We start from the raw sequence: 26,562 nt of genomic DNA, 5'->3' as shown, positions 1-26,562 counted from the left end.
AAAATTGGGGGGAGGGGGGCACCTGGGTGGTTCAGTCAGTTAAGCGTCTGCCTTCAGCTCAGGGCATGATCTCATGGTTTGTGAGTTCAAGCCCCGCATCGGGCTCCGTGCTGACAGCTCAGAGCCTGGAGCCTGCTTCGGATTCTGTATCTCCCTCGCTCTCTGTTCCTCCCCCACTCACACTCTGTCTCTCAAAAATAAATAAACATTAAAAAGTTTTTAATAAAATAATTTTTTTACTAATCATGGTCATTCAGTTCCTTCCCATCAGATAATAGGAACTTACCTAGAACTCTCTAATATTATAATATGCTTATTTGGGGATATACTTTCCATTTTAACTCCTACTGAAAATGGGTTAGGAGTGATTTTTTTTCTTTTCTTTTCTTTCTTTCTTTCTTTTTTTTTTTTTGTTAAATAGGTTGCGAAAGAATTTGAAATCATTCATCATTGTTCATCCATCTTGGTTCATCAGAACAATCCTTGCAGTGACACGACCTTTTATAAGGTATGGTTGTTATTATACTAAAAGTACTGCTAGTCGTTTTTCAAAATATGTGTTCATTGTCCTGTAAATAAGAATTCACAAACACAGACAGTATTTAGGAAGACATATTTTGCCCCTGCCTTTCCTGGAATGCTATTTTGGACTGTGTAGCAAAGAACCCTAATTAAGGGTGAGCATTATTTTGTAATGACTATTTTCCCCCACTATTACGAAACACGACCTCTCTATTGCTTGCTGTAACACAGAGGTTGAAGTGGGAGGGTTTCCATGCCATAATACAGAAGGGAGTAGGTAATACTTTTAAAGTGACTTGGTAATTTGTAGAGCATAGAAAAGGCATCACAACGCAACAGTGGAAAAATAAAGACAAACCAAGGACAGAAACGGGAGTGGTGTGCCTTGTCTTAATTGTTCTGTTTCTTCTGAACACATATCATGTAGGTCACGAAACTTAGGGAAAGAGTCTCGGCAGCCATTTTGAGAGCTTTTTTTTCATTGCCCATGAGGATTCTGGATTTCGATTCAGTTCAATTCTGTGAATATTTATCCACCATTTATGTTGTGTTAGATACTGTATAACCTTACATTTTGGGGACACAAGGAAAAAGAAAACATGCCTCATAATATAGTGAGACTTGAAACAGTTAAATGAAAGGGACAGGATGTATTGCCTAGAGAGCTTTAAAATAAAATACAGTCTTACCTAACATTGGGATGCAGAGGAGATGAACTGAAAGTTTTCTGTCTCAAAGTTATTGATGAATTTCTAAGAAACATTCTGATCACTTGTGGAGGAAAAAAAAAATGCTAAAGTTTAAAAATCTTTATTTATTTATTTTTTACAGGGACATTTACCGTGCCTTCCCAATTCTACCTTTTTTGTTCAGTGTTCCCTTACATGTATGTAGCATGTCCACCTCCTACTTCCAACCATTGAGTAGCATCTTTCAACCTAGTTTTCCTCTGGCAAAGTTTAGTTCTTTACCATACCATGTGAAATTGCTTTAAAAAAATAATATGAGAGGGGCGCCTGGGTGGCTCAGTCGGTTCAGTATCCGACTTCAGCTCGGGTCACCATCTCACCGTTTGTGAGTTCGAGCCAAGCCCCACGTCAGGCTCTGTGCTGACAGCTCGGAGCTCGGAGCCTGGAGCCTGCTTCCGATTCTCTGCCTCCTTCTCTCTCTGCCCCTCCCCCACTTGTGTTCTGTCTCTGTCTATCAAAAATAAATAAATGTAAAAAAAATTTAAAAAAAATAATATGAAATATTTAAGGTATACAAAAGCCACTTACTTTAATGATAGAAAATGCTTTGGGATGCCGGGGTGGTTCAGGTTAAGCCTCCAACTTTGGCTCAGGTCATGATCTCACAGTTCGTGAGTTCGAGCCCAGTGCCAGGCTCTCTGCTGTCAGCGCAAAGCCCGGAGCCTGCTTCGAACCCTCTCTCCCCCTCCCTCTGCCCCTCCCGCCCCCACACTTTCTCTCTCTCTCGCTCTCTCAAAAATAAAAATAAACATTAAAAAAAAGAAAATGTTTTGATAAGGGAATAGGAATCAATGTACATGAAAAGCTTATAAAAAATTTAATGGTGGGGTGTCTGGCTGGTTCAGTAGGTGGAGTATGTGACTCTTGATCTCAGGGTTGTAAGTTCAAGCCCCACACTGGATACAAAGATTACTTCAAAATAGAATCTTTTAAAAGTTTTTCTTTTCAAATTTAATAGCCAAGAAAAGTAAATGTTAGTTATCATATCCACTCACTGATATTTGTTTGATCATTTGGGTGTTATAAAACAAATAAGTTTCTTGGTAAATAACAAAACTTTGTTACTGTAAGAATACTGAGAAGTAATTCCAAGTCAACATCATTTGTCGAAGGGAGTTTCAAGATGGTAAGTACAACAACGGAAATAAAATGATAGCAAAGAGTATTGTGGTAAATTACAGAAACTCATGGCTTACATTTACTGAGTATGTACAGGCAGTATTTCATTTAATTGTAATGTGAGTCCTCTGAAGGAGGTGCTGTTTACTGTTTCCCTCATGCAGGAAACATCCCTGAGGTTCAGTGAAGTCAATTAAGTTGTCTAATGCAAAAACCAGCAAACCCCTTTCTGTAAAAGATCAGACAGTAAATATTGTAGGTTATGTGGACCATCCGGTCTCAGTCACATCTGCTCAATTCTGCCATTATAGGTCCAAAACAGTCGATAGACACTATGTAGATAAGTAGGTGTGGCTGTCTTCGAATCAAACTTGGTATGTGAACACTGAAATTGAACTTCTTAAAAATGTTTTCATATCACAAAATGTTCTTGGTGTCAGATTTTTTTCAAATATCAAAAAAAAGGGGCGCCTGGGTGGCGCAGTCGGTTGAGCGTCCGACTTCAGCCAGGTCACGATCTCGCGGTCTGTGAGTTCGAGCCCCGCGTCGGGCTCTGGGCTGATGGCTCAGAGCCTGGAGCCTGTTTCCGAGATTCTGTGTCTCCCTCTCTCTCTGCCCCTCCCCCGTTCATGCTCTGTCTCTCTCTGTCCCAAAAATGAATAAACTTTAAAAAAAAAAAATTTTTTTAAAATATCAAAAAAAAAAAAAAATGTAAAAACAATCCTCAGCTGGAGGACTGTAAAACAAAAACAAAAACAAAAACAAAAAACCAAAACCAAAACCAAAAAAAAACAAAACAGCTAACAAGCTGGCTTTGGTGCATAGGCTATAGTTTGCCAACCCCAGGTCTAATGTAAAATAGCCAGTAAGTGATAGGCTCAGACTTTGAACCCAGTGGTCTGCCTAATTGTAAAGAAAACACATTTCAAGTACTTAAATATTATAGCCTACCGTCTCATCATGGGAGACCCTCCCTCTTTAAAGATCCCCCTCTGAATCAGTCTATATCAGTGTAACCAATTTTTAGACCTGAAAAAAGAGGTCACTAAAATGTATGATAGGTCCTTTTGCTGCTGAAGGAGAACACCTATGTTAGAGGTAGATGGGAAATTCATTTATTTTTTTTAATGAATTGTCTGTGGCAAGTACTGGGTTAGGTGGAGATTGAGAGGCACGGCAGCTGACATAGACAAGTCAGCAATTAAAACAGAGGGTATAGCTGAAGCAAAATGGGGGTGATAACACGGTGAGGGTGAATTTGGGGTGACAGGTAGAGAGTAAAGGCTGAGAGCCTGCGTCAAGAGAGGTGTTCCAGAAGAACGAGCCTTCAAGGTGAGTTTTGAAGAACCGATAGGATGGACTAGCTGAAACCACGTAGAAACAGCGGGTCCAAACACACCAAGAAAGGGACAACGTGACATGTTCAGAGAACGGTACATTCTAGTGACGTAACCCTGGAGCTGGATGGAGGGTTCCCCTTCCACCCACTCTATCTTTTATCAAAACCTGAATTTAGCTCAGGAAGTCCAGGGGAAGGAAGAGGTGGTGTGTGTCCATCCAAGACTTCTCAGGACGACTAGAAGTGACTCTGTGGAGACACAAGTCATTCACCGCCAGTGGCCCAGGGTCAGATTGCAAGTAAAATGTGAAAGATAACCGTACAGAGATGTGACCCCGCAAAACCTTCCTTCTAGAATGCACAGTAGCTGAACAGAAGGCAGTACAATTGGCAGACGGCTCAGCATGATCTCTAGACTGGAGAGGTCTTTTTCTCGGAAACCATTCCAGAAAGTTCGATGCTTGATCAAGTTCCCTTTCAAGTGGAATGATACTTAAAAAGCAGTTTGCAATTACACCAATAATACACAAATGCTTTCTCCTTATAAAACATCCAACCATTACCGATAAGACTAAGTTCTTCCTTCAACAACTGCCAGTTTCTGTTCGGAACTCCTTTCCCCAGAGGCACATTCCTTGATCAGTTGCAATAGTATCTTTTCATGTTGTCTTATATCCATCTACACACATCTAACATGATAACGTGTAGATGAAAGCTGTTTGTAATTCAGATCCAGTTACTGGAATATGGTTTTGGTCCATCTGGACTGAACGCGCTAGCTAAAACTTAAAAAAAGAAAAAAAACTAAAAAAAAAAAAAAAAACCACAACCAATTAAGCTAAAATATTAAGAGGAAAATGAGTTTATACATACTTTAAGAAGTTAATGTTTTATTTTTGAGACAGCACAAGCAGGGGAGGGGCAGAGAGAAGGGAACAGAGGATCTGAAGTGGGCTGTGTGCTGACAACAGTGAGCCCAGTGTGGGGCTTGAACTCATGAATCTCAAGATCATGACCTGAGCCAAAACCGGACACCCAACCAGCTGAGCCACCCAGGTGTCCCATGTATACTTGCAAAATTGATCAACCTCGGGGTGCCTGGATGGCTCAGTCATTTAAGCATCTGACCCTTGGTTTGGGCTCAGGTCATGATCTCCGTTTATGAGTTAGAGCCCCATGTTGGACTGTGTGCTGATATCACTGAGCCTGCTTGGGATTCTCTCTCTCCCTCTCTCTCTGCCCCTCCCCTGTCTGCCTTCTCTCTCTCTCTCCCTCTGTCTCTGTCTCTCTCTCTGTCACACACACACACATGAAATAAACAAACATGCAAAAACATGAAACAGATCAACCTTGGAAGAGTCTGAAAGAATTAATGCCAAGATTTTTGTTTAAGAACAAAGAAACAAGCAAACAAAGCCAAACGAACCATAAACCAATGAATGTGGAGAGTGGCAGAAACCTCTGAGAGGCCATGTGATGTGCGGTCAAGAGTGTAGACCCGAGGGGGATGGGAGAATAGGTGATGGGGATTAAGGAGGGCACGTGTGATGAGCACCAGGGGATGCATGGAAGTGAAACCCTATATTGGACACCTGAAACGAATATAACACTGTTAACTAACTGGAATTAAAAGAAAAAAACTTACAAAAAATAAGAGTATAGACTGGTCAGACTGCTCTGGTTGGAATCCAGGCGCTACCATATACCTGAGGTGAAACCTTAGGCAAATACGTAACTCTCTGTGTGTCGAGTTTCCTTATCTTTAAAAAAAAAAAAGAAGAAGAAGAAGAAGAAGAATTAGAGGTATCTGGGTGGCTCAGTCAGTTAAGCGTCTGACTCTTGACCTCGGCTAAGGTCAGGATCTCGCAGTTGGTGAGCTTGAGCCCCAGGTGGGGCTGTGCACTGACAGCGTGAAGCCTGCTTGGGATTTTTTCCTCTCTCCTCCTCTCAGCCCCTCCCCAAGTTTTAAAGGAGCACTGGGAACATCTTTTAAAACAAAAAGGGAATAATAATAACAAGCCTACCTCACTAGGCTTAAGAAGAAATAAGGGAGGCGATACATATAAACCTCTTAAAACAGTATCTGGCGTGTTGCAACTACTCAGCTGTGTAGCCTTTCTTCTTAGTAAGTGCCGGGCCAACGTGTTAACTTTTTCAGGATTTTCAAGAAGAGGCAACACACTTAGAAGGGATGAAGTGGACACTAATGATATCTTTTCTCTCTCTTTTCTTTTAGCTCAAAATTCAGCAGTAAAATTAAGTATGTCAATAGTTTATCAGAACTCAGTGGGCTGATCCCAATGGACTGCATCCATATTCCAGAAAGCATCATCAAGTAAGTCATGATGGTTTCCAAGATTTGGTAAGAAATACTGCATGTTTGGAGGGGATTGGAAAACAACTCACCTCTGGAATACTGGGGAAATGTCGTGAATTCTATTTAAAATAAATACTGAGTGTTTTCCAATCAGTAGATATTTTTTTCCGAATACCCATAGAGACCTGTTCTTTCAGATTCTCTTTCACATAATCTTCTCTTGGGGTTATCGATCATTGCTCATTTCACCTTAAATTTTGATCCCCTTTTGCAAAGCACAGACTTAATATGAATCAGGGCACCTGCTGCCTGTGTCTCCCTCTCTCACAGACACAACAGGGTCTGAGCACAGCTTTGCCTTCTTTATTGCCTTGTGGAAAGTAATTTAGCTGCCCGGCCCTAGGAAAAGGGGGAAAAAATAAACTATCTTTTCTCTGTTTTCTTCTAAATCCCTTTTCTTCACGGGTCCCTTCAGGTGAAAGGTAAGGCAGAGTGGTAGGTGGCGTGGGTAGGGATGATCCCCTTCCTCAGGGTAATGCAATTAGCAGCCCGTGAGGAAACAGCATGGAGCCTGAAGGGTGCTGGATCGTGCTGTAAAAATAATGAGTAACAGTTAACACCGGCTGCTTGGAGCGGAGACTTAAAAGTACGGATGCCGAGGAGGGAACTCTCCTGTTTGGTTCACTGTTGCAAAGAACCGTTGTTCTCTGTGGGTTGTGCTTTTCTTCCTCTGTGTCTGATTCACTCATTTTTTTTTTTTTTATTTGATTGAAAATGGGAGGCCTTTAAGCTTTAGCTCGAAGAAAACAGACAAGACAGACAAGGATAGCCTATCTTCTTCCATAAGATGGATAGCAAAGTAGACTTCCCAATTTGCACTTCCAAAAAAGAGTCCTTTTACTAAAAAGAAAAAAAAAAAAAAGGCGGGGGGGAGGGGTGGGCAAAGAAGCTGGAAGGAAAAGACTTGCATTTATTTCGTGGCAATACCGTATCAGGCATTAGAAGTGCTCTATGTATGTAGTGTTTAATCCCCATAGTAAACCCCCAAGTACAGGGAAGGGAAGCTAACAACGAAGAAAAGCTACTTATGTCAAGTATAAGTAGGAGCAAGGAAGAAATGGAACTAGAATTCAGACCCAGGTCAGCCTGGCAGCAGAATTCTCACACCCTTTTCTAGCAGTTTCCTTCACCTCCCTTAAAGTATTGGAAGTCCTAGCTCAGGAGTAGATGCGTTTGGTTTTCCTTCTCTTGATATGAGGTGAACACGGGATAATGATTTGGCTTAGAACTGCCCGTTGGCTTAGCCGAATCAAGCAGTGTTCGTGTGATCCTAACAGCGGCTTTGACCCTCATTAGCTTGTAGGACTCCCACCCCCTGCTTACCTCACAGCTCAATCCTGCTACCTCAAAAAGGAGCATCCCCACCTCCAAGCTCCACTCCTACGGTCGGTCGGTAAAGTCACTGGAGTACCCACCTCCTGTAGGGCTGTCTCCCTTTGCAAAAGATGACAAGGACATTATCTCTTCAAGTGGAAATGAGCACTGGCCACTTTCTAGCTAAATAGGGCAATGCCTCCATGGTGTGGGAGTTGGCGATAGAGAAGAGAATGGGTTTTGGAGGCTTAATAATAGATTTGAACCTTCCTGCCAGCCCCTGATATCGAGCTGGGGCGCGTGGGTGGCTCAGTCAGTTAAGCATCTGACTTGGGCTCAGGTCAGGATCTCGTTGTTGGTGGGTTCCAGCCCCACATCAAGCTGTCTGCTGTCAGTGCATAGCCCACTTCGGGTCCTCTGTCTCTCTCTCTCTCAGAAATAAGTAAATATTAAAAAAACCTCTCCGTGCCTCAGTGCAGCATCCAGAAAATGGGGAAGTAAGGGGCAATTCATAGAAAGGCCCCAAGGATTGGGTGAAAATGTGCATAATGCATCCAAGAGCCTTCCCAGCAAGAGTTGGCAATCCAGAATGTTATTTATTATAATCAGGTTGCTTTTAGAGACTCATTATCTGATAGGAAAGTTTAAATGAGAAGTTAAACATGCCCAAGGCACTTTTCATTCATTGACACCCATCAGTTTTCAATGACTCCATTTGGGAGAAGTTTCTTAAGGAGAAAAGGGCTCCATTTGGGAAGATTTTCTTCTGGAGGGAGAAATTTACAACCATCCCTGTCCTCCCCGTGTGTCCATGTTTTTCTCCCGTCTTCCGCAGTCCATCTTCTCTGGATGTCCTTTTTGCCACTTCTGTTCCTGGCCCGCATTGTCTCATTTTCATGTTACGCCATTTTCAAAATGAGAGAAGCCATAAGCCTATTACTGAATACCATCCGGAGAATCTAATCTCGGCCAGTCCCAAGACCAGTAGTCAGCTAGGCTGGAGCCTGTCATCAAAGGACTTAAATGAAAGAAAAAGTTGCCCAATCTGAAATTAGATTTATAATTGTTGATGACAGTATATTCTTGTTATTTGTGACAATCATGTTCTAGAACCCTAAACGGCGAACCGTTGTTCCTAGGAGGAATACAGGGCTAAGTTCCTGCAAACACCTGGTTAATTTCCATTTACCAATTAACATAGAACCTTGTTGTGTGTTTCTGTGTAAAAATGGCTGATTTGATATATATTGCTGACTCACTAACATTGAATTCACGGCCAACAGCACCATAGCCCCTGCCCAAACAAAGCTTCTCTAATGCACAGATACTCTCCAGAAGGCACATCACAGACTTCTTGTGCTTAGGAATGCCAGACAGCGCCTAAACACTCTGCTTGGGGGCATTTTAAATGGCGAAATTACCAATTAAAAGCACAAGAACAGGGAAAAACATGGCACTAAATAGACAGCACCTGTTGGCAGCCTGAGACTGCGAAAACGAGAAGGCAGAGCCTTGTTTTGTTGGGCCTCGACTGGGAAGGTGCACATCAGGTGGCTCAAATTTTTTGCCACTAATAAAAGTAGTGAGTCACCATAAAGGCGCCACAGGTATTGATGTGGGGGGGTCAGAAACAAAATGCAAGCAGCAGGCAAATTTGCAAACAATGCAGAGAACCTGCAAATAATGAGGACTGGCTGAAGCTAATTATGAATTCTAACTCCTCCATTATATCCCATGAAAATACGTTTTTCTCCAAAAAGGCAATTTGATTCTTTTAGGGGGTAGGCTTTTTCTCTCACGTTCTGTCCTTTAAAACACGTACCTGTCATTTTCTCCGTCTGTTGGCTCATCTTGCTCATTGCATTCATTTTTATCCCGTAAGGTACGATGAAGAGAGATCTTATAAGAGAAGTGTGAGGTAAAATCTCCTGATCTACAATTCACGCTGGACCCGCTGTGTGTGTGCACCTGTGTCTTAGACTCGTGGGTGACCTCAACATGCTACCAGAGCAAGAGGTCATTCTATCCGTCCCTTGTTGCATACCATTCCTGGTCTTTGTCTTGTGTGTAAAGCTGTTGAGGTCAGCCTGATTTGCAACTGAAACCCACTAAACCAGATTCACCCTTGAGCTGGCCCAGGCTGCAAGCTGTCTCTAACTATACGCAACAGACCGGTGTGGACGTTTTCAGCTTTACTCCGCCAGCATGTTTCTGCTCTCCTTGCAACTTGTGTATCTACCTACCTTTATGAAGGAATTTGCAAAGTAAACATGCAGAAACACCGAATGGGAGGAAATGGCACCATATCTAATCGAAGGAGCGTGTCTCAGTGCTCCAAAGGATGGTTTTTAAAGGCACATATGCTCCACTTATGTTTGGCTCTGCTTTGCTGAGTGACTCTCTCACGCTGTGCTTGCTTCTTTTCTGTTTCTTTTCCACATCGATAATTTTTGCTCATGCAGACTGGATGAAGAACTGAGGGAAGCATCAGAAGCAGCTAAGTAAGACTTGGTTTTCGTTCAGCAGCTGGCGTGATGTTGGCTTGCGTTTCAGGAATGAATCGGGAGAAGCCGCATGCCTGGCGTTTTATTTTTGCATCCTGATGATAATGCTGCACTTTAAAGGGTCCCCTCTGTCCCACATTAGATGTAATGTCTGGTAGTTGTACTACAATCTGTTTTCCCCTGTGATCTTGGTTACCTTAAGGAACGCATTTGTTACTGTTTTTTTTGTTGGTGGTGGTGGTGGTGGGGTTTTTTTTTTTTTTTTTTAATGTACATGTAATTTTAGGCAGCACAGCAAAGGAACACATCACAGGCACCATCACATATAATATATCCAGATCGTTGTTAGATAGTTTGAGGCCACAAAAGCTCATTAATTCATCCTAATAAGAGAGAAACGATGACAAGTCGAAATTTGGACTATGGAACCAATGTCGTGACTTTCCACGTTTTTTTAAGCCCCTTATTTAGTGACTTGGAAATATGCTCAACTAAATAGCTTCAGAGTTATTTGGATGAATAGAAAAAGGATCATTACTCACTATTGTTAAAGTATACCTTTTGAAAAGGCAAAATCTTAACTTTAATACAAATATGAAATGATACCTGCCAATGATTTTATTCAACTAATTATTTAATGACAGACCCAGTAAAGTGTAAAAACCAGTTCAAAGGACGCTCGCAACGCTAGATTTCTGTAGGTGATTTATAAAGGAATGTTAGGATAAGATTATTGGTTTAGATGCAAAATGGATCAACATCCAACAGGGCAATAAACTGTAAATTAGGATTATCTTTTCCACTGGATTGAAATTATTAGCATCTCTGTCCCCCAAAGAGTTTTAAAATAGCTCATCAACAGAAAGTCAACTCAGCATTGCTTTCAAAGAACATCCCAGTAATTTCCTTTTATTTCCAAGTTCAAAAAATTTTTTCTGACACTTTATGTCAAATGCAGACGAGTACTATTTGGAATGTCTACTATATTAAAGCTTTTCCATTTCAAGTATTGCCTACACCATTAATATTTATAACTAGTTCTCATTTTAACAGATAGTGCAAAAGCAGAAACCTGGGCAATGTCCAAACAGCTACAAATTCTGAATAAATACGTTTTGGTTTTTTTTTGTTTTTTTTTTCTGTATAGATGTAAATGCCAATTCCTCATGAGAACAATCCATTGAGCTATTTTTTTTTTCCTATAGCACATTTTTATTGCAGGTGCTATGTAGAATTATTTGCCCACAGTGTGGATCTTTTGGGTAAAAAATCGAGGATGAGGGGCACCTGGCTGGCTCAGTCGGAAGAGCATGCAACTCTTCATTTCAGGGTCATGAGTTCAAGCCCCACATTGGGCATAGAACTTACTTTAAAAAAAAAATTAAGATTTGAGGAAAGATTTTTGCCTTAGAAATGTCAGCATAGTTTAGTGTTATAAGATTCCTATGCTGCGTTGGTTTTCTTTCAAGATAATGGACACCCACGTAGACTAACAGTACTCAGAAGTCTTGACATTTCTACTCTAACAGAATCTTCTCGGTCTCTAACTCAACTGTTACAAACCCGAAGTTGGGAAAGGAAGATGTTAGGAACCAAGGAACCAGATGTTGGCGTGAAGTGCCCTGTTAGCTTTTATCTGTACTCAGCTTACATTGTGTCATGAGATTCCCCGGAGACAGAAAGAGCAATGAATTTCTGTTTCAGATTCTTTTTTTTTTTTTGGATGATATTATCCTTATGAAATTAAGGAGGTGTTTTCAAGACAAAAGATTGAGGGGAGGGAAATCAATAACTTTCCAGCCAAACCCATTATAGAGTCATATTGCCGTATTCTTTCATTATCTCCATTAAAACCTTGCCCTTTTCCATAGAATTTCCCACTCCACCCCCATCCATATTTCTACCCTTCCTGTTTAGCTCCCATAATGAAACAGTTATCATTTGGGATTTATTGTGTGGCTTTCTCCTTTTTTTTTCTCTCTCTGATCATTCCTTCTCTTCCCTACGCCCACAGACTCTCTCCCTCGGTATCTAACTAGCCTCAGGTGGTCCTGAGATGTCTTGATCTCCTTGCTGAAGGAAGGACCCAGCATATCTAATACAGAATAGATGCTCAGGAAATTTCTGCTGCATAAATTGACAAATGTGCCTAAGATTAAGTTCATCCCTGTAGAGCAGGGATTCTCAGGCTTTGCTGTGCATCAGAATCACCAGGTGCACTGGTTCAAACACGGTATCCTGGGACTCACCCCAGAGTTTGATTCAGCAGGCCTGAGAATCCGGAATTCTAACATGTTCCAGTAATGCCGATGTTGCCTGGCTCAGGACCGTGCTCTGAGAATCACCACTTTAAAATAAATGCCTGAGTAGAAATAACTAGATTTGTCTTAGGAGTCTATGCTCTCGCTTTGGATTCAGTGGGTAATCTGCCTGTCTGAATTCCCCTCCAACTGATCCTCCTTCTTTTGATGGTGACATTACACGTGTGAGGAATTGAAAGATATTGGCACATTTGAAAAAGTAATAAGAATTTCACTGTCGGCCCCACAGAGGATTGAAATGCCTCTGAATCCTACCATTTTAGCCTACTAACCACATCTCCTTAACTATCTTTCAGCCTCTGGAGTGACTCCCAAATCCTTGGACAGACGGTATATGAGGATTTGGGGCCCAGAAAACTTGGTCACTGCAGATCTGTGGTTTAGTTCTAGAAGCCAGATAACCCAGGTTCTTTCTATTAACAGACACATGCTGACTTTCCACGTGACCTTTATTAGAAAGCTTCGGGCTGGTTCTAACCAAAGCAAACATATACCTTGTCATGGAACAAAATCTATCTGTTGCTTTGCTTTCTTTTCAAATGTTCACCTTCTCCCCACACACACACGGCCTCTTCGTTGACTTTCTTCAGCCTGTCTTCTGTTTTCCTTAAAACTTGGCATCTATCCAGGAAAGAAAAGATTTTCAAAGGACTAATTGTATAGAGAGAGCCATTCTTATTTTAAAGAATCCGTCCGCTGCCTTTGGAGGGACAGTATTAAATGGATTGCAAATTGCTGTTTTCACGGGAAGGATCTCGCAAAGTTAAAAAAAAAAAAAAAAAAAAAAAAAAAAACCAGAAAAGCTAGATTCAGAAAAACGCCTTTTCTTGACTCCGCTCCAGCTTTGCTAGGTCTTCCTGGCATACTGTCAACCCCTGCCTGACGGCCCTTGTTCACTCAAGTTGCCAAAATCCGCTGTAAAAATACCTGACCACCAGTGAGAACGGTGGAGGGAAGAAGCCCTCTGCCCTTCCCAGGGAGATCGCCTTCTCCCATCTCAACAAAATGCCCGCCGTTAGGAACTGAACCTCTCGTGTTCGAGCAGATACATTAGCTTGTGAAATTATTCACATTTACAAAAGGAACTCTCATTTAAAAAGATTGTAGAATCTCTATGGGGCGCCTGGGTGGCTAAAGTCGGTTAAGCTCAGGTCATGATCTCACGGTTTCGTGGGTTCAAGCCCCACGTTGGACTCTGCGCTGATGAGCCTGCTTCGGATTCTGTGTTTCCCTCTCTCTCTGTCCCTCCCCCGCTCAGGCTCTGGCTCTCTCTGTCTCTCAAAAAAAAAAAAAAGTTTAAAAAGATTGTAGAATCTCTTTAAATAGTCTTCGCCGATAATAAAATATAAGAGGAGAGAAAGTACAAGTTGAAATCGATCAAAATTAATATAAAGTACATTTGAAATTTGCTAACAGGAATTCTGCCAATATGGAATATCAAAAGCGGCGAATATTACACCAAAAGCATGAACACATTCATACATTGTAACAAAACTATTATTTCGTTATTTTATATGGCTACATTTTTTTTTCTTTCTGGACACATTCAGTGCAGGTTAATCTTAGGATTCACTTATAGTACTGGGACACAGCTCGGCTGTATTGTGTAAGTGTCCCAGTATTTTTCTGTAACAAAGCTGACATTGGCATTTTTTTGTTAGTGTCTAGGAAAATCCTCATTCTTGTACAAACTGAAAGTTAACTGTGTTCATGTGCACATAAAAATGGGGCTGCTTGAGAGGGACTGTCCATTGTGTATAAAGTATATCATTTGGGTTACAAATAAAAATGTGCAATATCGTGATCTCCGAATAAGATAGATTGAAAAGTCAGGAAATAATAACAAGAACAGAAGAGACCCCTGGAGTTGTTTGGAATTTTCCATCTCCCTTTTATGTTTCTCAATCATGGGCCATTACTAAGTTTCAAAACCGGTGGTAAAAGAATCAGGTGTAGATTTGTTCGCCATTGGCAGTGAGACCCACATCACACAGTTTAAAATACCCGAGAGTGTTGTGCCTACAAAGTGGTAACAGTGGAGAAAATGTTTACTTGCTTCCTTTTTTTTTTTTTTTTCCCTTGCACTCAGAACTAGCTGCCTTTACAATGATCCAGAAATGTCTTCTATGGAGAAGGAGTAAGAACTCACCATCAATAACAGCTATGTGGTTACTTGTAGTATTGTATGGCTGGGCTCTGAAAAAAAAAAAAAAAAAACGCATCAAGGACTGGGTAAACTCTGTTTAGATGTTCAGCTTTCATGTTCTCTGTTTCTCAAATCAGAAACTTAAAGAGAAGTGTGCCAGCTTCGCACTGTCTCTTTCATGATCACTATTACATTCCTTAAGGACAGCTGAAGTCTATTTGGCATTCTGTTTTCCAATCCAAAAACGAGCAGAAAAATGAATATTAGAGCCAGATGTTAAGAGCATTTGGGCAACTCTGCTTTCTAAGTTACTTCCTCTATTTTCATTAGTGAAAGTTGGGACTTCCATTTGAACTTCGTATCTTAGTGGATAGGGGAGAAAAGTGTCCTTGTTTTGAAAATTCCAAGAGGCAACAGAGTCTGGATGGGACTTTAGGAATGATCTAGTCCATCTGACCTCATCCTGTGACAAATAGAAATCAAACACCTAGTGAGGGCTCACCATGTGCCAGGTTCTATGGGAAAAGCCTCATGCACATTATCTGAGTTTTATCCTCAGAATAATCCCACAAGGTACATGTTGCAAGTATGGAAAGAGTGGCATAGAGAGATTGTCTGACTGGTCCAATGTTTTATAGCGGTAAAAATGTCCCAGGGCTGGGCTTTGATTCTGCATGCAGACCCAGTGGCTCTGAAATCAGAGATGGTCATAATTCTGGAATGGGTGTTCAGCCCCTGATCTAACTTTGGTTAGACCAGAAAAGGACACACTTAGGTGCTTCAGAGAACGGAGTTGACTATTGGCCAAGTCCCTTTCAGGGAATGAAGTGTGGCCGCCAACGTGCTCCCAGAGGGAACCCGGCGATCCTGTTAAGGGCTCCTCATCTGATCTGAGCTGTGGCGAATTTAACACTGCCCTTCCCAGGAACCCAGGAGGGGCAGAGATCGGATTTGCATGTCTCAGCTATTGTCACGTTTTGTTCTCTTTGGACCTCCTTTCCCTCAAGGTCCAAAGCCAGGATGGAAAAACCATAATGCCACAGCTGTGTAGCCGCCACGTTGACCTTGTAGTTTAAAGTTGGTGGACAAAAACCCCAGAGAGAAGGTCCCCGCTAAGGAGGAAAGAACAAACGTTGTAAGGAGATCTTTGAATTCACACAGATATTTTTCAGGAGGTGACGCGTGCCCCGCCTCTTTGAGATGAAGACAGTTGCTTCAAGCACATTGCCAAGCAAACATTCTGCAGGGCAAAGAGGAGTCCCCGAAGCCACTTCCGTTCTTTGCGCAAATTTTCCCTCTGCAAAACAGCGCCCCTACAGCAGAGTCCCGGGCCTGCAGTTAACGAGCAGCGGGGCGTGACTGTCACTCACTGGCCTATGGCTGCCACATCTGCGGGCTTACCCACTCCTTTGCCTGTCCTGTTGGGCTCCTTGTTTGTACGGAGGGGCTGATCGGGTTGGGGAGAGGGCAAACAAGAGGGCACTGCTCCTTGTTTGCGTTCATTCCAGGGCTGGGCGTGGGGGAGGGAGGCTGCTACCAAGGTTAACGTTCCTTCCCTTAGAACATATTCTTCTCCACGTTTCCGTCTTCTTCAGCCCGGCCTTTCCCAGGCACGTGATCTCAGCGCAAAGGATGAGATCCAAGCCGAGGGCCCAGAGTGGCCAAGGAGTTCTTAGGCTGACTTCTAGCCCTGGCTTTCTGGCTTTCGTTAGTATCAGAATAAGGGGCTTTATTTACCTTTTTTCTGGCTCCTGCCTGGAAGCATTTTACACCTTCCGTAGCTAGTATCGAATGGAGAACCTGAAGAAGGAGCAAAGGCTGTTTTTCAAGGAGCTCAGGCAAGCCAAGAATGAAATGAAATGAAATGTGCCCCTCTCCTTTTCCTTAGAGAAAGAAAGGAGAGTTATGCCCCCCCCGCCCCCTCTTCCTGTATAAAACACAAGAGTTTTTATTCATCACTAAACAATATTCTCAGATATTTTGTAAGGAAACTCATTTAACATATGTGAGAAGCCGAAATGGCCTAGGGTAAAATTATCAGAAGGTTTCTCGCTGGAAAGCTGGTTAGAGAAAACCAAGCCCCTCTGCCCAAAGGTCAGGGAATAATCCTTTTGTATTTCAGTTCCGATTAAAAGTAAGTTGTTTGTTTTCTTTTTTCCCCCGAAAAAGCATACTGTTTTCAAAAGTATCCCCAGATGCTTGTCTCCTTCACTTCCAAGTTTGGACTTTATTTGTTCATTCATGTCCTAAGACTTGCATATGCTTTTAAAATATTTTTACATAGGGGCGCCTGGGTGGCGCAGTCGGTTAAGCGTCCGACTTCAGCCAGGTCACGATCTCGCGGCCTGTGAGTTCGAGCCCCGCATCAGGCTCTGGGCTGATGGCTCAGAGCCTGGAGCCTGTTTCCGATTCTGTGTCTCCCTCTCTCTCTGCCCCTCCCCCGTTCATGCTCTGTCTCTCTCTGTCCCAAAAATAAATAAACGTTGAAAAAAAAATTAAAAAAAATAAATAAAAAAAATTAAAAAAAATATTTTTACATAAATAAGTAGTGTATCTGATCCAAGGGAGGTGGTACTTACTAGGGGAGACTTTAATTAGTAGCACTGTTGGTCACTTTACTGTCCCCACAAGATAACTGTTGTCTCAAAAATTAAACTTCAGTGGGGTTTCCTGTATTTATTTAAGAATCATCCACTTTTGACTATCTCTTCTTCAATAAACCACATAAATAGGTTTCCATGTTTCAGCTTTTTGTTTACCAAAAGCTGAAGGGAAAATTGAAGCCCTAGAAAGTTTACCAAAAAGTCAGTATGGGGGCGCCTGGCTGGTTCAGTTGGTGAAGAGTGCAACTCTTGATCTCGGGGTTGTGAGTTCAAGCCCTACGTTGGGTGTAGAGATTACTTAAAAATAAAATCTTTCGGGGTGCCTGGGTGGCTCAGTCGGTTAAGCGTCCGACTTCGGCTCAGGTCATGATCTCACGGTTCGTGGGTTCGAGCCTCGCGTCGGGCTCTGTGCTGACAGCTCAGAGCCTGGAGCCTACTTCCGATTCTGTGTCTCCCTCTCTCTGTCTCTGCCCCTCCCTGGATCACCCTCTGTCTCTGTCTCTCGAAATATTAAAAAAAAAAAAAATGAATAAAAATAAATCTTTAAAAAAGTATGAAAAATGAGGTGCTTCAGAATGGGCATCCTGGTGTAAGGGGTTTTGTTTGATCGTTTTTTCAGATTTTTATCAGGGCTCATTTAAAAAAGATCCTGAGGTACTCACAACTGAAAACACTTGAGACTTAATCCTTAGCAAGCCTCGAGAGAGAGACAGGATTGATCTATTTCACGGATACAGAAATGGAAAGTTAGGCAAGGCAGGTGACTGGCCCAAAGCCCCAAGCCCCAAGCTAATAAGTGGCAGAATTGAGCGAATGTGAAAGGAAAGCTTTCTTTACTCCTGTAAACTCGATGGGCAGGCACACGGGTTACCAATGGCTTTATTTGCAAAGCTGCTCGAAGGATCCCCCACCCGCCCCCAGCTGCTGCACATCCCACAAGCAAACCACAGTCCCCGTGCAGTGTGCGGAGGGTGGGGCCGGGAGGGCAGGTCTCATTGAAATCCACAGATGCCTCCCAAACAGCCTCTTTCAAACAGCGTGTTCATTTGTTCCTGGCTGAAATTCTTCTTTTGAACATACAGACCGGAACTCTCTGGTCAGATGGGTGTCAGAAAGTTGTGCTAGGTTCACTAAGAGGCAAAAGAGAGAAACCAGTGGAGCGGGGCGGTTTGGGAAGTATTTTCTAGGTAGTTTTGGGAACCCACTAGACCTTAAGAACAACCTTGTCTCAGGTGATAAGAATCCATCGCGTTCGGGTGGACTGACCCCTGTCATGCAAATTCTTGGACTCTCGCAACTCTTGTGGGTTCCTTTGGGAGAGGGGGGTAGTTTTTCTCTTTCATTGTTGCCTTGTATGTGGCATTTATCAGATTACTGATTTCAGGCAGATCATGTATTCGCCCCACAAGGGAAGGTCATTGACTAGAAACAGGTAGCCCCCTCCTTCCCAAAATGCAACAGGGTTCCTTAATCTACTTCAGCAAAGAGCCCTCACACCCGTCTTTTGCCTCCCTAGATCATTTTGAGAGGCGTAAAATGCTTCCAGAAAGAGTTTCGTAAAAATAAATAAAAATTCCACATTTTAGAGAAAGCCTTGGTCATGAGGGAGGGTTGGCTTTTACTGGGTTTTTTTCTAGCATAAGAAACTTGCATGAGCTCTTTTCAGTTAAGTCGTTGGAGGAAAAAAAAAAAAAAGCAAAGCACACGCCACTCCCAGCGATCACCAAATGCTTCCTATTCAATTTCTAGTGTTTCTCATTGTGTTCTTCCTTTTTTTCTAAGTATTGACCTGAAGCTGAAAGGAAAGCCCTAGTCCCGCCCGGCTGGAAGAAAAGGATGTTCTGCTTCCTGATTCTGCTGAAACATACCCACCTGGAAGAGACAGGGCGGATGGTACTTTTTTTTTTCCACTTTGCACTACCTGGTGCCATTCTAAATTTCTAAGGGGAAACACAGTAAGGGAACTTGTTTACTCTTCACGTGTTTTATGAAATTGCGTGTCCTTTTCCTATTTTGCCAATTACGTGCCTCGAAGATTTCGGTTGAACCTTAGCAAGAAAATAAGACCTTCCGTCTCCGTATTTGGTTACCCCTTGGTGCCGTGATATCTCCTCTCTTAGACTGGTGTTGACCAGTGAGATACCCTCGGTCCACTGTTCGTCGCGAGTGGATTTGTTGGCCGTAGATTAGCGGGATTTCTCCTTGGTGACCATTTCAGGTTTAAAACCCAGGGGGCTCGACTCTCCCTAGGCAAGTTACCTTCCTGTAGCTCTGCTTTTCAAACCCTAAGCTTGCTGGGCACAGTTGGAAGGCAGACCCCGGTGGAAAGCTGTCATCGGCCATGTGCCCGCTTGGTTCTTGTCCACGTGAATCCTCTCTTAGGTCTCAAAGGGACGCCAGACTTTCTCATTCACCTCAGTTTTATTTTGGTGATCAAATTGGGTATCATGTTGTCTGTGAGTGGTCTCTTTAAAAATCGTTCTTCCTCCAATGAATGTTGGAAATTCATTACCCGGCCACGCTCAGCTATCTAAATGTCTCTCGCAAAAAGTAGTCGGCTTTAAGTCTCTTTAATCTGGTCACTTCAGTCACCTCCCTTTAATCGCATTTCATTTACCTTGAATATGACCGTGTACTATCATTTGCAGAGTTTCTCTGTGGAGTCTTCGCATGCCCTTTCAAAGGCCACACGTGGCCTCGCATCCGTGGGCCTCCAGCGGGAGGGTTGGCAAAGCTGTGGCCAGACTTAGCGTGCCTCCTGTTTTCACGTGGCCTTCCTGTGAAGGATGGCTTTCCCATTTGGGCTGAAAAAAAAAAAGTTGTTGTTTTAAATATTTCGTGACACCTGAAAAATCATTCGCATTTCAGTACCCATAAATGTCTTACTGAAACATGGCCACACAAATTTGTTTACAGACTCTCTGTGACTGCTTTTGCACTACAGCAGCAGAGTTGAACGGTTGTTCACAGACCACGTGGCCTACAAAGCCTAAAATATTTACTGTGTTTGTGGAACAAGTTGGGCCCTGCCTGCTCCTGCACACCTGTTCTTCACCGCCCCCCTCCCGCCTCCCCCGCATTTGGATTTGGATATGAGTTTCTTCGGCAGAATGTATAAATAAGCCTGCAAACTAATTTATTCTTTAAAAAGAAAATGTTGGCCTCCGGAGTCCGTAAAATAAATGGCCTGCTGAGAAAAGACGGGGAGTCCCGGCCACAAAAGCATGGCTCACGGTATGTTTACGTGACTCAAAGTGAAGCCCGCTGAGAAGGCTTTGGGCTATTTACAGGTGTTGCCAAGGTCCTGCCCTTACTCTGGGAACCATTGTCATTCTCTGGTATCACCCGTCGCTAGTAAGCTAGCAACCGTAAGAATGGAGTGGAGAGCGGGGTTCCGCCATAGACTTAGGGTGATAACCGCATCCAGGAGAGCTGTCTGGGGTGCCCTGAGCCCTGGATCTCATGAGCTTTGAAACACTTGGAGGTGGACATCTTTGTACAGGTGACCGAATTTTGCTGACCTCCTTCGCTTTGTGACCTCTCCCACCCACCTTCCAGACATGTTCTCATACACACGGGTCAGCTCTCTTTCCTCCATGAGCCATAGTTCACTGAGCTCCCCCCTCTGTGTCCCTCTCAGCTGAGCGTCTTGTCCAACTGTGTTCTCTTGGGTCACCTCCCTCCTAACCTCTGTCCTGTCCAATAGAAAAACCCTAGAACATGCCCTGTCTCTGAGGCCAGCTCCACTTTTGGAAGCCCAAATTAGGCCTCTCCCAGAGCTTAGTGTTGACATAAGACCGGTGACCTAATACTCGGTTGGTTCACCCATTGACCACTGTGGCTCTGGCACAGTTATTAACAATGCTCCCTTTTGCTCAGCCGTGGTCCCGTTTTGGAAGACGAATTACGTGGTACCCCCCCGCCCCAGCCACAGGAAGGAATGAAGAAATCAGTGTTGTGTTTAGTGGCGCAAGCCTAAGGATAGAGCCAACCACACACAGCAAGAATTTCACCAGTCACGTTTCCCTTGAGCTTGTCTGGCCCGTTCACCTGAAAACTACTCAGGTGGTGTTCTGTCTGAGGCGTCGTCTTCCTCCCTGGAAATTATGACCATCGTCCGCAGTCACTGATTTTGTTTGGGCTGATCTATGGGCTGCATAGCCATTCTGATAGGCATCTGCTGTTTTATTATCTTAAGACCATTGCACGTGCTAGAGAAAAGCCACTATGTAAATTCAATCCAAGTAAATAGAATTCTAGAAGAATCCTGGAAAAAAAAAACATCATCCCTAAGCAGATAGGTAGACAGATGTAAACATTCACATCAGTAGCTATCTAGCCCTTGCATTCTAAGCGTTCTTGCTTTGGTTCTGACTTCTGGGAACTGTTTTACACTTTTCCTGTCACTTTGTAGTTTAGGGAACCAAAGGATCCCACGGCAAAAGTATTGTTCTCCCAAAGTGGCACTACTCTTTGCTTAGTTCCTCGATTAAGAAAGAGAACATAAATCTGCACTGAAGTTTCTGTCAAGGAGTGAGGAAGTTTGTTTCGCGGCAACCAATAGCTGGTTGTGGAAGAAAATCCTGAGGTTCCCATTGAAGCCATACGATGTTTTATGGGGTTACCTTCTAAGATACACTCCGACATGTGTGAGGAAGTCACTACTCTAAGCTTTTGTGTTGTTAAAATCTCATTTTAAGTATTTGGTTTTGGTACTACGTTTGCAACTCCTCTAATCACAATGCCTCAGTAGTTTGCTCCCTTAGAAACGTTTAGATGTGCACAAATTAATCTTTTATATATTTGAAAGTTTTTCTACCATGTATTGGATTGCTCAGACTAAAGTATCTATTAGACTTTGTTTTGGTAAATAACTAAATGATTTCTCCCTAAATAGCGTGGATCAATAATATAAAGATGTAACAACACCATATAAAAAAAAATATATATATATATATATAGCCTCTCTGTATAATTCAGAAATAAAAATTGATTCCGCAAGTTATGGACTTTCTTTTTCTCTGTTTGTCGAGAATCTTTCTCTAGTTTCACTTGTGCAGAAGACTTCTGTGACTATCTGTAGCCTGGCCCTTGGCACTCATTTTGGCTTTCTGGTCACCCAAATAGATTCCCTTTTCATTGTTTTGCCTTCCATGCCTCAATGACAAAACCTCTCAAAATGTGTTGTTTAGCCTCTGGAGAAGCAGTGTCTCCCATTGGAGGCATCTCCATGTTTCACAGTTACTTGATTTTTTTTATTTTTTTTTTATTTTTTAATGTGACAGTTACTTGATTTTTGTCAACTTCTCCTTTCTCTGCCCTTTGCCTTTTTGCCTTTAACACCAAAATGCATTAATGGCATTTTCCTTTTAGTTTGGGGTCCCCCTCCCACTTCCACTTTTACAGCCTCGGGCAAAACCAGACTTGGGAATTAACCACTGTGCTTAAAAGAGAGAGAGAGAGAGAGAGAGAGAATCTAATAAGCAAATCTGTGCCTCTCCGAAAGTGGTGGGAGTAATCAAATGAGAAGCTGTTCTACAGAAAGTGAGACCTTACATGTTCTCATGATCTATGACTGAGTCCTCGTGGGTATTGTCCTCTGCCCAAAGAAGGTAAGAAGGACAGGAGAAGACTGAGAAGTGATTATGGTCAAATGAAGTTCATGATACTGCAACGTAAACTGTTCCGTGCATTCTCCCCCCTTTCCCTAACTGTGGTGGTGGGAACTGGAGGCAGGCTAGGAGTCCAGCACTGGGGGAGAAGATGGGTAGAATGTGGTAGATACACCCAGTAGCAGATTATACAGCTGTTAGAAGTAACCGACTAGGGGAGCCTGGCTGGCTTAGTCGGTAGAGCATGTGACTCTTCATCTCTGGGTTGTGAGTTCAAGTCCTGCGTTGGGTATAGAGATTGCTTAAAAAGATAACTTTGTTTTTGTTTTTTAACGTTTATTTTTGAGGGAGAGAGAGAGCATGTGAGCGAGAGAGCAGGGGAGGGGCAGAAAGAAACAGAGAGACAGAATCTGAAACAGGCTCCAGGCTCTGAGCTGTCAGCACAGAGCCTGACACAGGATCCGAACTCAAGAACCACGAGATCATGACCTGTGCCAAAGTTGGACGCTTAACCGACTGAACCACCCAGGTGCCCCTTAAAAAGAAAATCTTTAAAAAAAGGCAACAAACTACACATTCATAAGAGCATCACTTACAGGGTAGAGTGGAAAAGAAAAACTCAATAAAACTTCGGGTCATTTATGTAATGTCTAAACCTATACAGGGAGACACCAATGCTCCCTATTATACAAAATCCATGCATATATAAGGGTTTAGCACGCTCATTAGTTACAGGAAGGGGCAGGAGTAGGGATCCAGGATGAAACTGGGAGCCAATTGGAAAAACCACAATCAAAAAGAACATGGGTTGAAGTTGAAAGAAAATAAAGATCTGTTCCACTTTCGGCCATAGATCCTGGAAAAGCTGTGTCCAGGCACTCCGCGTCTCCCAAAGGGCTGTTTCCTCCGCAGCTTCTGTCGTTGCGCCATTTCTCTGTGTTGGCAGCATCGGTGGACGGCGTCTCGCAAAAAGCCACCCTGGGTTCCGTTCACCCAGGACAGTCACGAAGGGTTTAATTAAGCTGGAGCTTTTTCGTCGTACATACCGAACTTCACGCTGCTGTGGGCTCCCCAGAGCAAAGAGATTGCTTTATGAGGCTCATTTTCCTCTAGAGGTGCACTCACATTCAGGCAAAATAGCTCCCTTTGACCAGGAAAAATTACCGCTTTTCGATACATGGCCATTTGAATGATCACTTAGATGGCAGACACTAATAACTTAGCCCCTGGAAGAGGCTCGGACCCTCTATGCTTGATCATACCCTCCTTATAAAAGCCTCCCTCCTTAGATTGGTGAACTTCCTGTTTCCCCTGTAGCCACCATCGCCACAAAACAAATTCTGGTCGATTCTCCTTATTTGAGGTAGTCCTGTCCTATAAAGTCACTGAGAAGAACGCCGAATTAGCAAATGCTGACCTCACTGGTGGTCAGTTCCAGGGTTAGGTTCCTGTAAGCCTCTGATCACGTGGTTTCCATGAACTGATCGGTACGTAACACATAACCTGTTTAATGTGTGTTTCTGTTTGAATACATTTTAATAAATTTTTTTTTCAACGTTTATTTATTTTTGGGACAGAGAGAGACAGAGCATGAACGGGGGAGGGGCAGAGAGAGAGGGAGACACAGAATCGGAAACAGGCTCCAGACCCTGAGCCATCAGCCCAGAGCCCGACGCGGAGCTCGAACTCACGGACCGCGAGATCGTGACCTGGCTGAAGTCGGACGCTCAACCGACTGCGCCACCCAGGCGCCCCTGTTTGAATACATTTTAACAACAACAAGTATTGTTGATTCATTAACACTGGACTCACTGTCAACAGCCTGAATATAACTCACGCCTGGATGAAGCTTATCTTGCACATGAATTTTCTCCATAAGGAGAAACTCGTGTTTAGGAACACTAGCTCTTCTCGCTGCTTGGGGACCATTTTCAACAGCGAAATCTGCAGGACGCCTGGGCGGCTCAGTTGGTTAAGCGTCCAACTTCAGTCCGGGTCGTGATCTCACGGTTCATGGGTTCGGGCTCCACGCTGACAGCTCAGAGCCTGGAGCCTGCTTCAGATTCTGTGTCTCCCTCTCTCTGTCCCTCCCCCACTTGGGTGCATTCTCTCTCTCTCTTTCTCTCTCTCTTTCTCAAAAATAATTTTAAAAAACATTAAAAAAATTTTTTAAATAAACAGTGAAATCCCCAACAAAAATCACAAAAATGCAAAAAACCATAGCATTAAACTGACCATGAAAAGGACACTTGTTTACTGTAGGACACCAGAATAAGAAGCAGAACCTTGCCTTGTTTGACCTCAGCTGGGAACATGCACATTAGGCAACTGAAAGTTTTCACTGTTCTGCACATGTCCCCAAATGACCATGAAGGCGCTATGAGTCTGGATTTTGAGGTTACAAATAAATCGTAGCGAGTAGGTGAATTTGCAGTGTGGGATCCTTGAATAATGAACATCAACTGTGTAGGCCAAAGTTCAGCGACCTAAAACGACGTGCGTTATTCCATTTCTGTGGGTTAGAGATCCAGATACATCCTAGATGGTCCTCCATGCCAACGTCTCGCAGGTTGCGATCACAGTGTGGGCCCAAGACTCAGGCAAGGTTCAACTGGGACAGAATCTTCTTCCAACTTCATTCACATGGTTGTTGGCAGGCTTCAGTTTCTCCAAGGTTGTTGGGCTAAGGGCTTTATCCCTTGGTGGCTGTTAACTGGAAATGCCCTGAGTTCTTTGACTCATGGGACTCTCCAATATGGCAGCTTGTTTCATTGAAAGCAACAAGAAAGGGTCTGCCAGCAAGATGGAAGTTACCACTGTTTGTAACCTAATCACCAAAGTGATGTCCTGTCACTTTTGCTGTATTCTATTGGTCAGAAGCAAGTTACTAGATCCCACCCCCACTCAAGAGGAGAGCATTACACAAGGGTATGAATCCTAAGAGGTGGGATCATTGGAGACCATCTTAGAAGTTGCCCTGTCATCTGCCCCAAGCCTTCTACAAATGCCTCTTGACCTCTGTCTCTTCTCATCTATAAGTAATGATATTTCTCAGTGTTTCTCTTTTCTTTTTTTTCTGCCATCCTCCCGTGACTTCAAGTAACACATCTCTTCAGATTATTCAAATCCTGGTTTCAGTCCCAACCTCCAACCCCCCACCATCATTTTCTCACTCAGTCTCTGTGCCCACCGCAATCCCTGGGTGGCGGGAGGTGCGGGGAATTTCATTCTCTCCCTTCTCTGACCTGATGAGACAATTTCTCTACCATCCCATTGTCCTCAGAATCACATATACCGGGACTTAAAAACTGGTTCAGCTTCCCAGCTTTATTACTCTGGGCTCGTTACTTCACTCCTTTGGGCCTTCGTTTACTCATTTTTTAAAATGTGGATGAAACCCCCATCTTACGTGGTTTCGTAATAGTTAAATGGGATATTAGTGCCCAGAGAAGGCATTCAATAATTATTAGTCGTCTTCCCCACCCTCTTTGCTTCTTCATGTTTCCATTTACCCAGACTTTTGTCTGTTAACGTGCCAACTTCTCCCAATCTCCTGCCAACCTCACCTTTTAGTTCCCGTCAACTATGTCAGCATCTGGTTTCCTATCCCACCCCCTCTTCCAAATAGACTAATTCTCTTTCATCCTTCCTCCTCTTCTCTCAGAGCTATTTTAGTCCATCTCTTATGCCTCCCCTAGCTTGTTCCCAGCTTTCATTTCTTATCTTTGCTCAGTTTGCCTCCATTTTTTACTATTTGGAAACAATCTCCAACTTGCAAGAAGAATAGAAGAAGTTACTCTTTCTGAAACACCCCAGAGGAAGTTGTCTCCATAACACCTTATCACCCCGAACGGTTGGTGTGTTTCCTATCTCCAAGGACATTTTCATGACCCAATACATCTATCCAAACCAGGGACGTTAACACTGAAACGTCACCATCACTTAATTCGCAGAGG

General features: G+C 43.1%; 1 protein-coding gene and 1 long non-coding RNA gene across 10 annotated transcripts in view; one reads left to right on the top strand and one right to left on the bottom strand.

Moving 5' to 3' along the window:
* PRUNE2 (prune homolog 2 with BCH domain) overlaps positions 1–21,264 on the top strand; it is a 273,396-nt gene extending 252,132 nt beyond the window's left edge. For 4 of the 9 annotated variants that reach the window (XM_045469601.1, XM_045469599.1, XM_045469606.1 and 1 more), the window contains 5 exons: positions 422–508; positions 5,966–6,064; positions 9,883–9,921; positions 14,335–14,382; positions 18,777–21,264. In XM_045469601.1, coding sequence (XP_045325557.1) covers positions 422–508; positions 5,966–6,064; positions 9,883–9,921; positions 14,335–14,382; positions 18,777–18,807 — 304 coding nt within the window. In that variant the 3' untranslated portion in view covers positions 18,808–21,264. Of the gene's footprint in view, positions 1–421; positions 509–5,965; positions 6,065–9,302; positions 9,339–9,882; positions 9,922–14,334; positions 14,383–18,776 lie in introns of all 9 variants that reach the window. The other 5 variants (XM_045469602.1, XM_045469600.1, XM_045469603.1 and 2 more) reach the window with 4 other exon arrangements.
* Positions 12,777–16,184, bottom strand: LOC123593555. The gene is made up of 3 exons (XR_006710380.1): positions 16,129–16,184; positions 14,395–14,441; positions 12,777–12,866 (listed from the first exon to the last, which is right to left on the bottom strand). It is a non-coding gene; the product is annotated as an uncharacterized LOC123593555 (long non-coding RNA).
* Positions 21,265–26,562: the final 5,298 nt, after the last annotated feature.

Source organism: Leopardus geoffroyi, chromosome D4, assembly GCF_018350155.1.
Source record: "Leopardus geoffroyi isolate Oge1 chromosome D4, O.geoffroyi_Oge1_pat1.0, whole genome shotgun sequence".
NCBI lineage: Eukaryota > Metazoa > Chordata > Mammalia > Carnivora > Felidae > Leopardus > Leopardus geoffroyi.
This window is presented reverse-complemented; position numbering and strand designations above follow the sequence as displayed.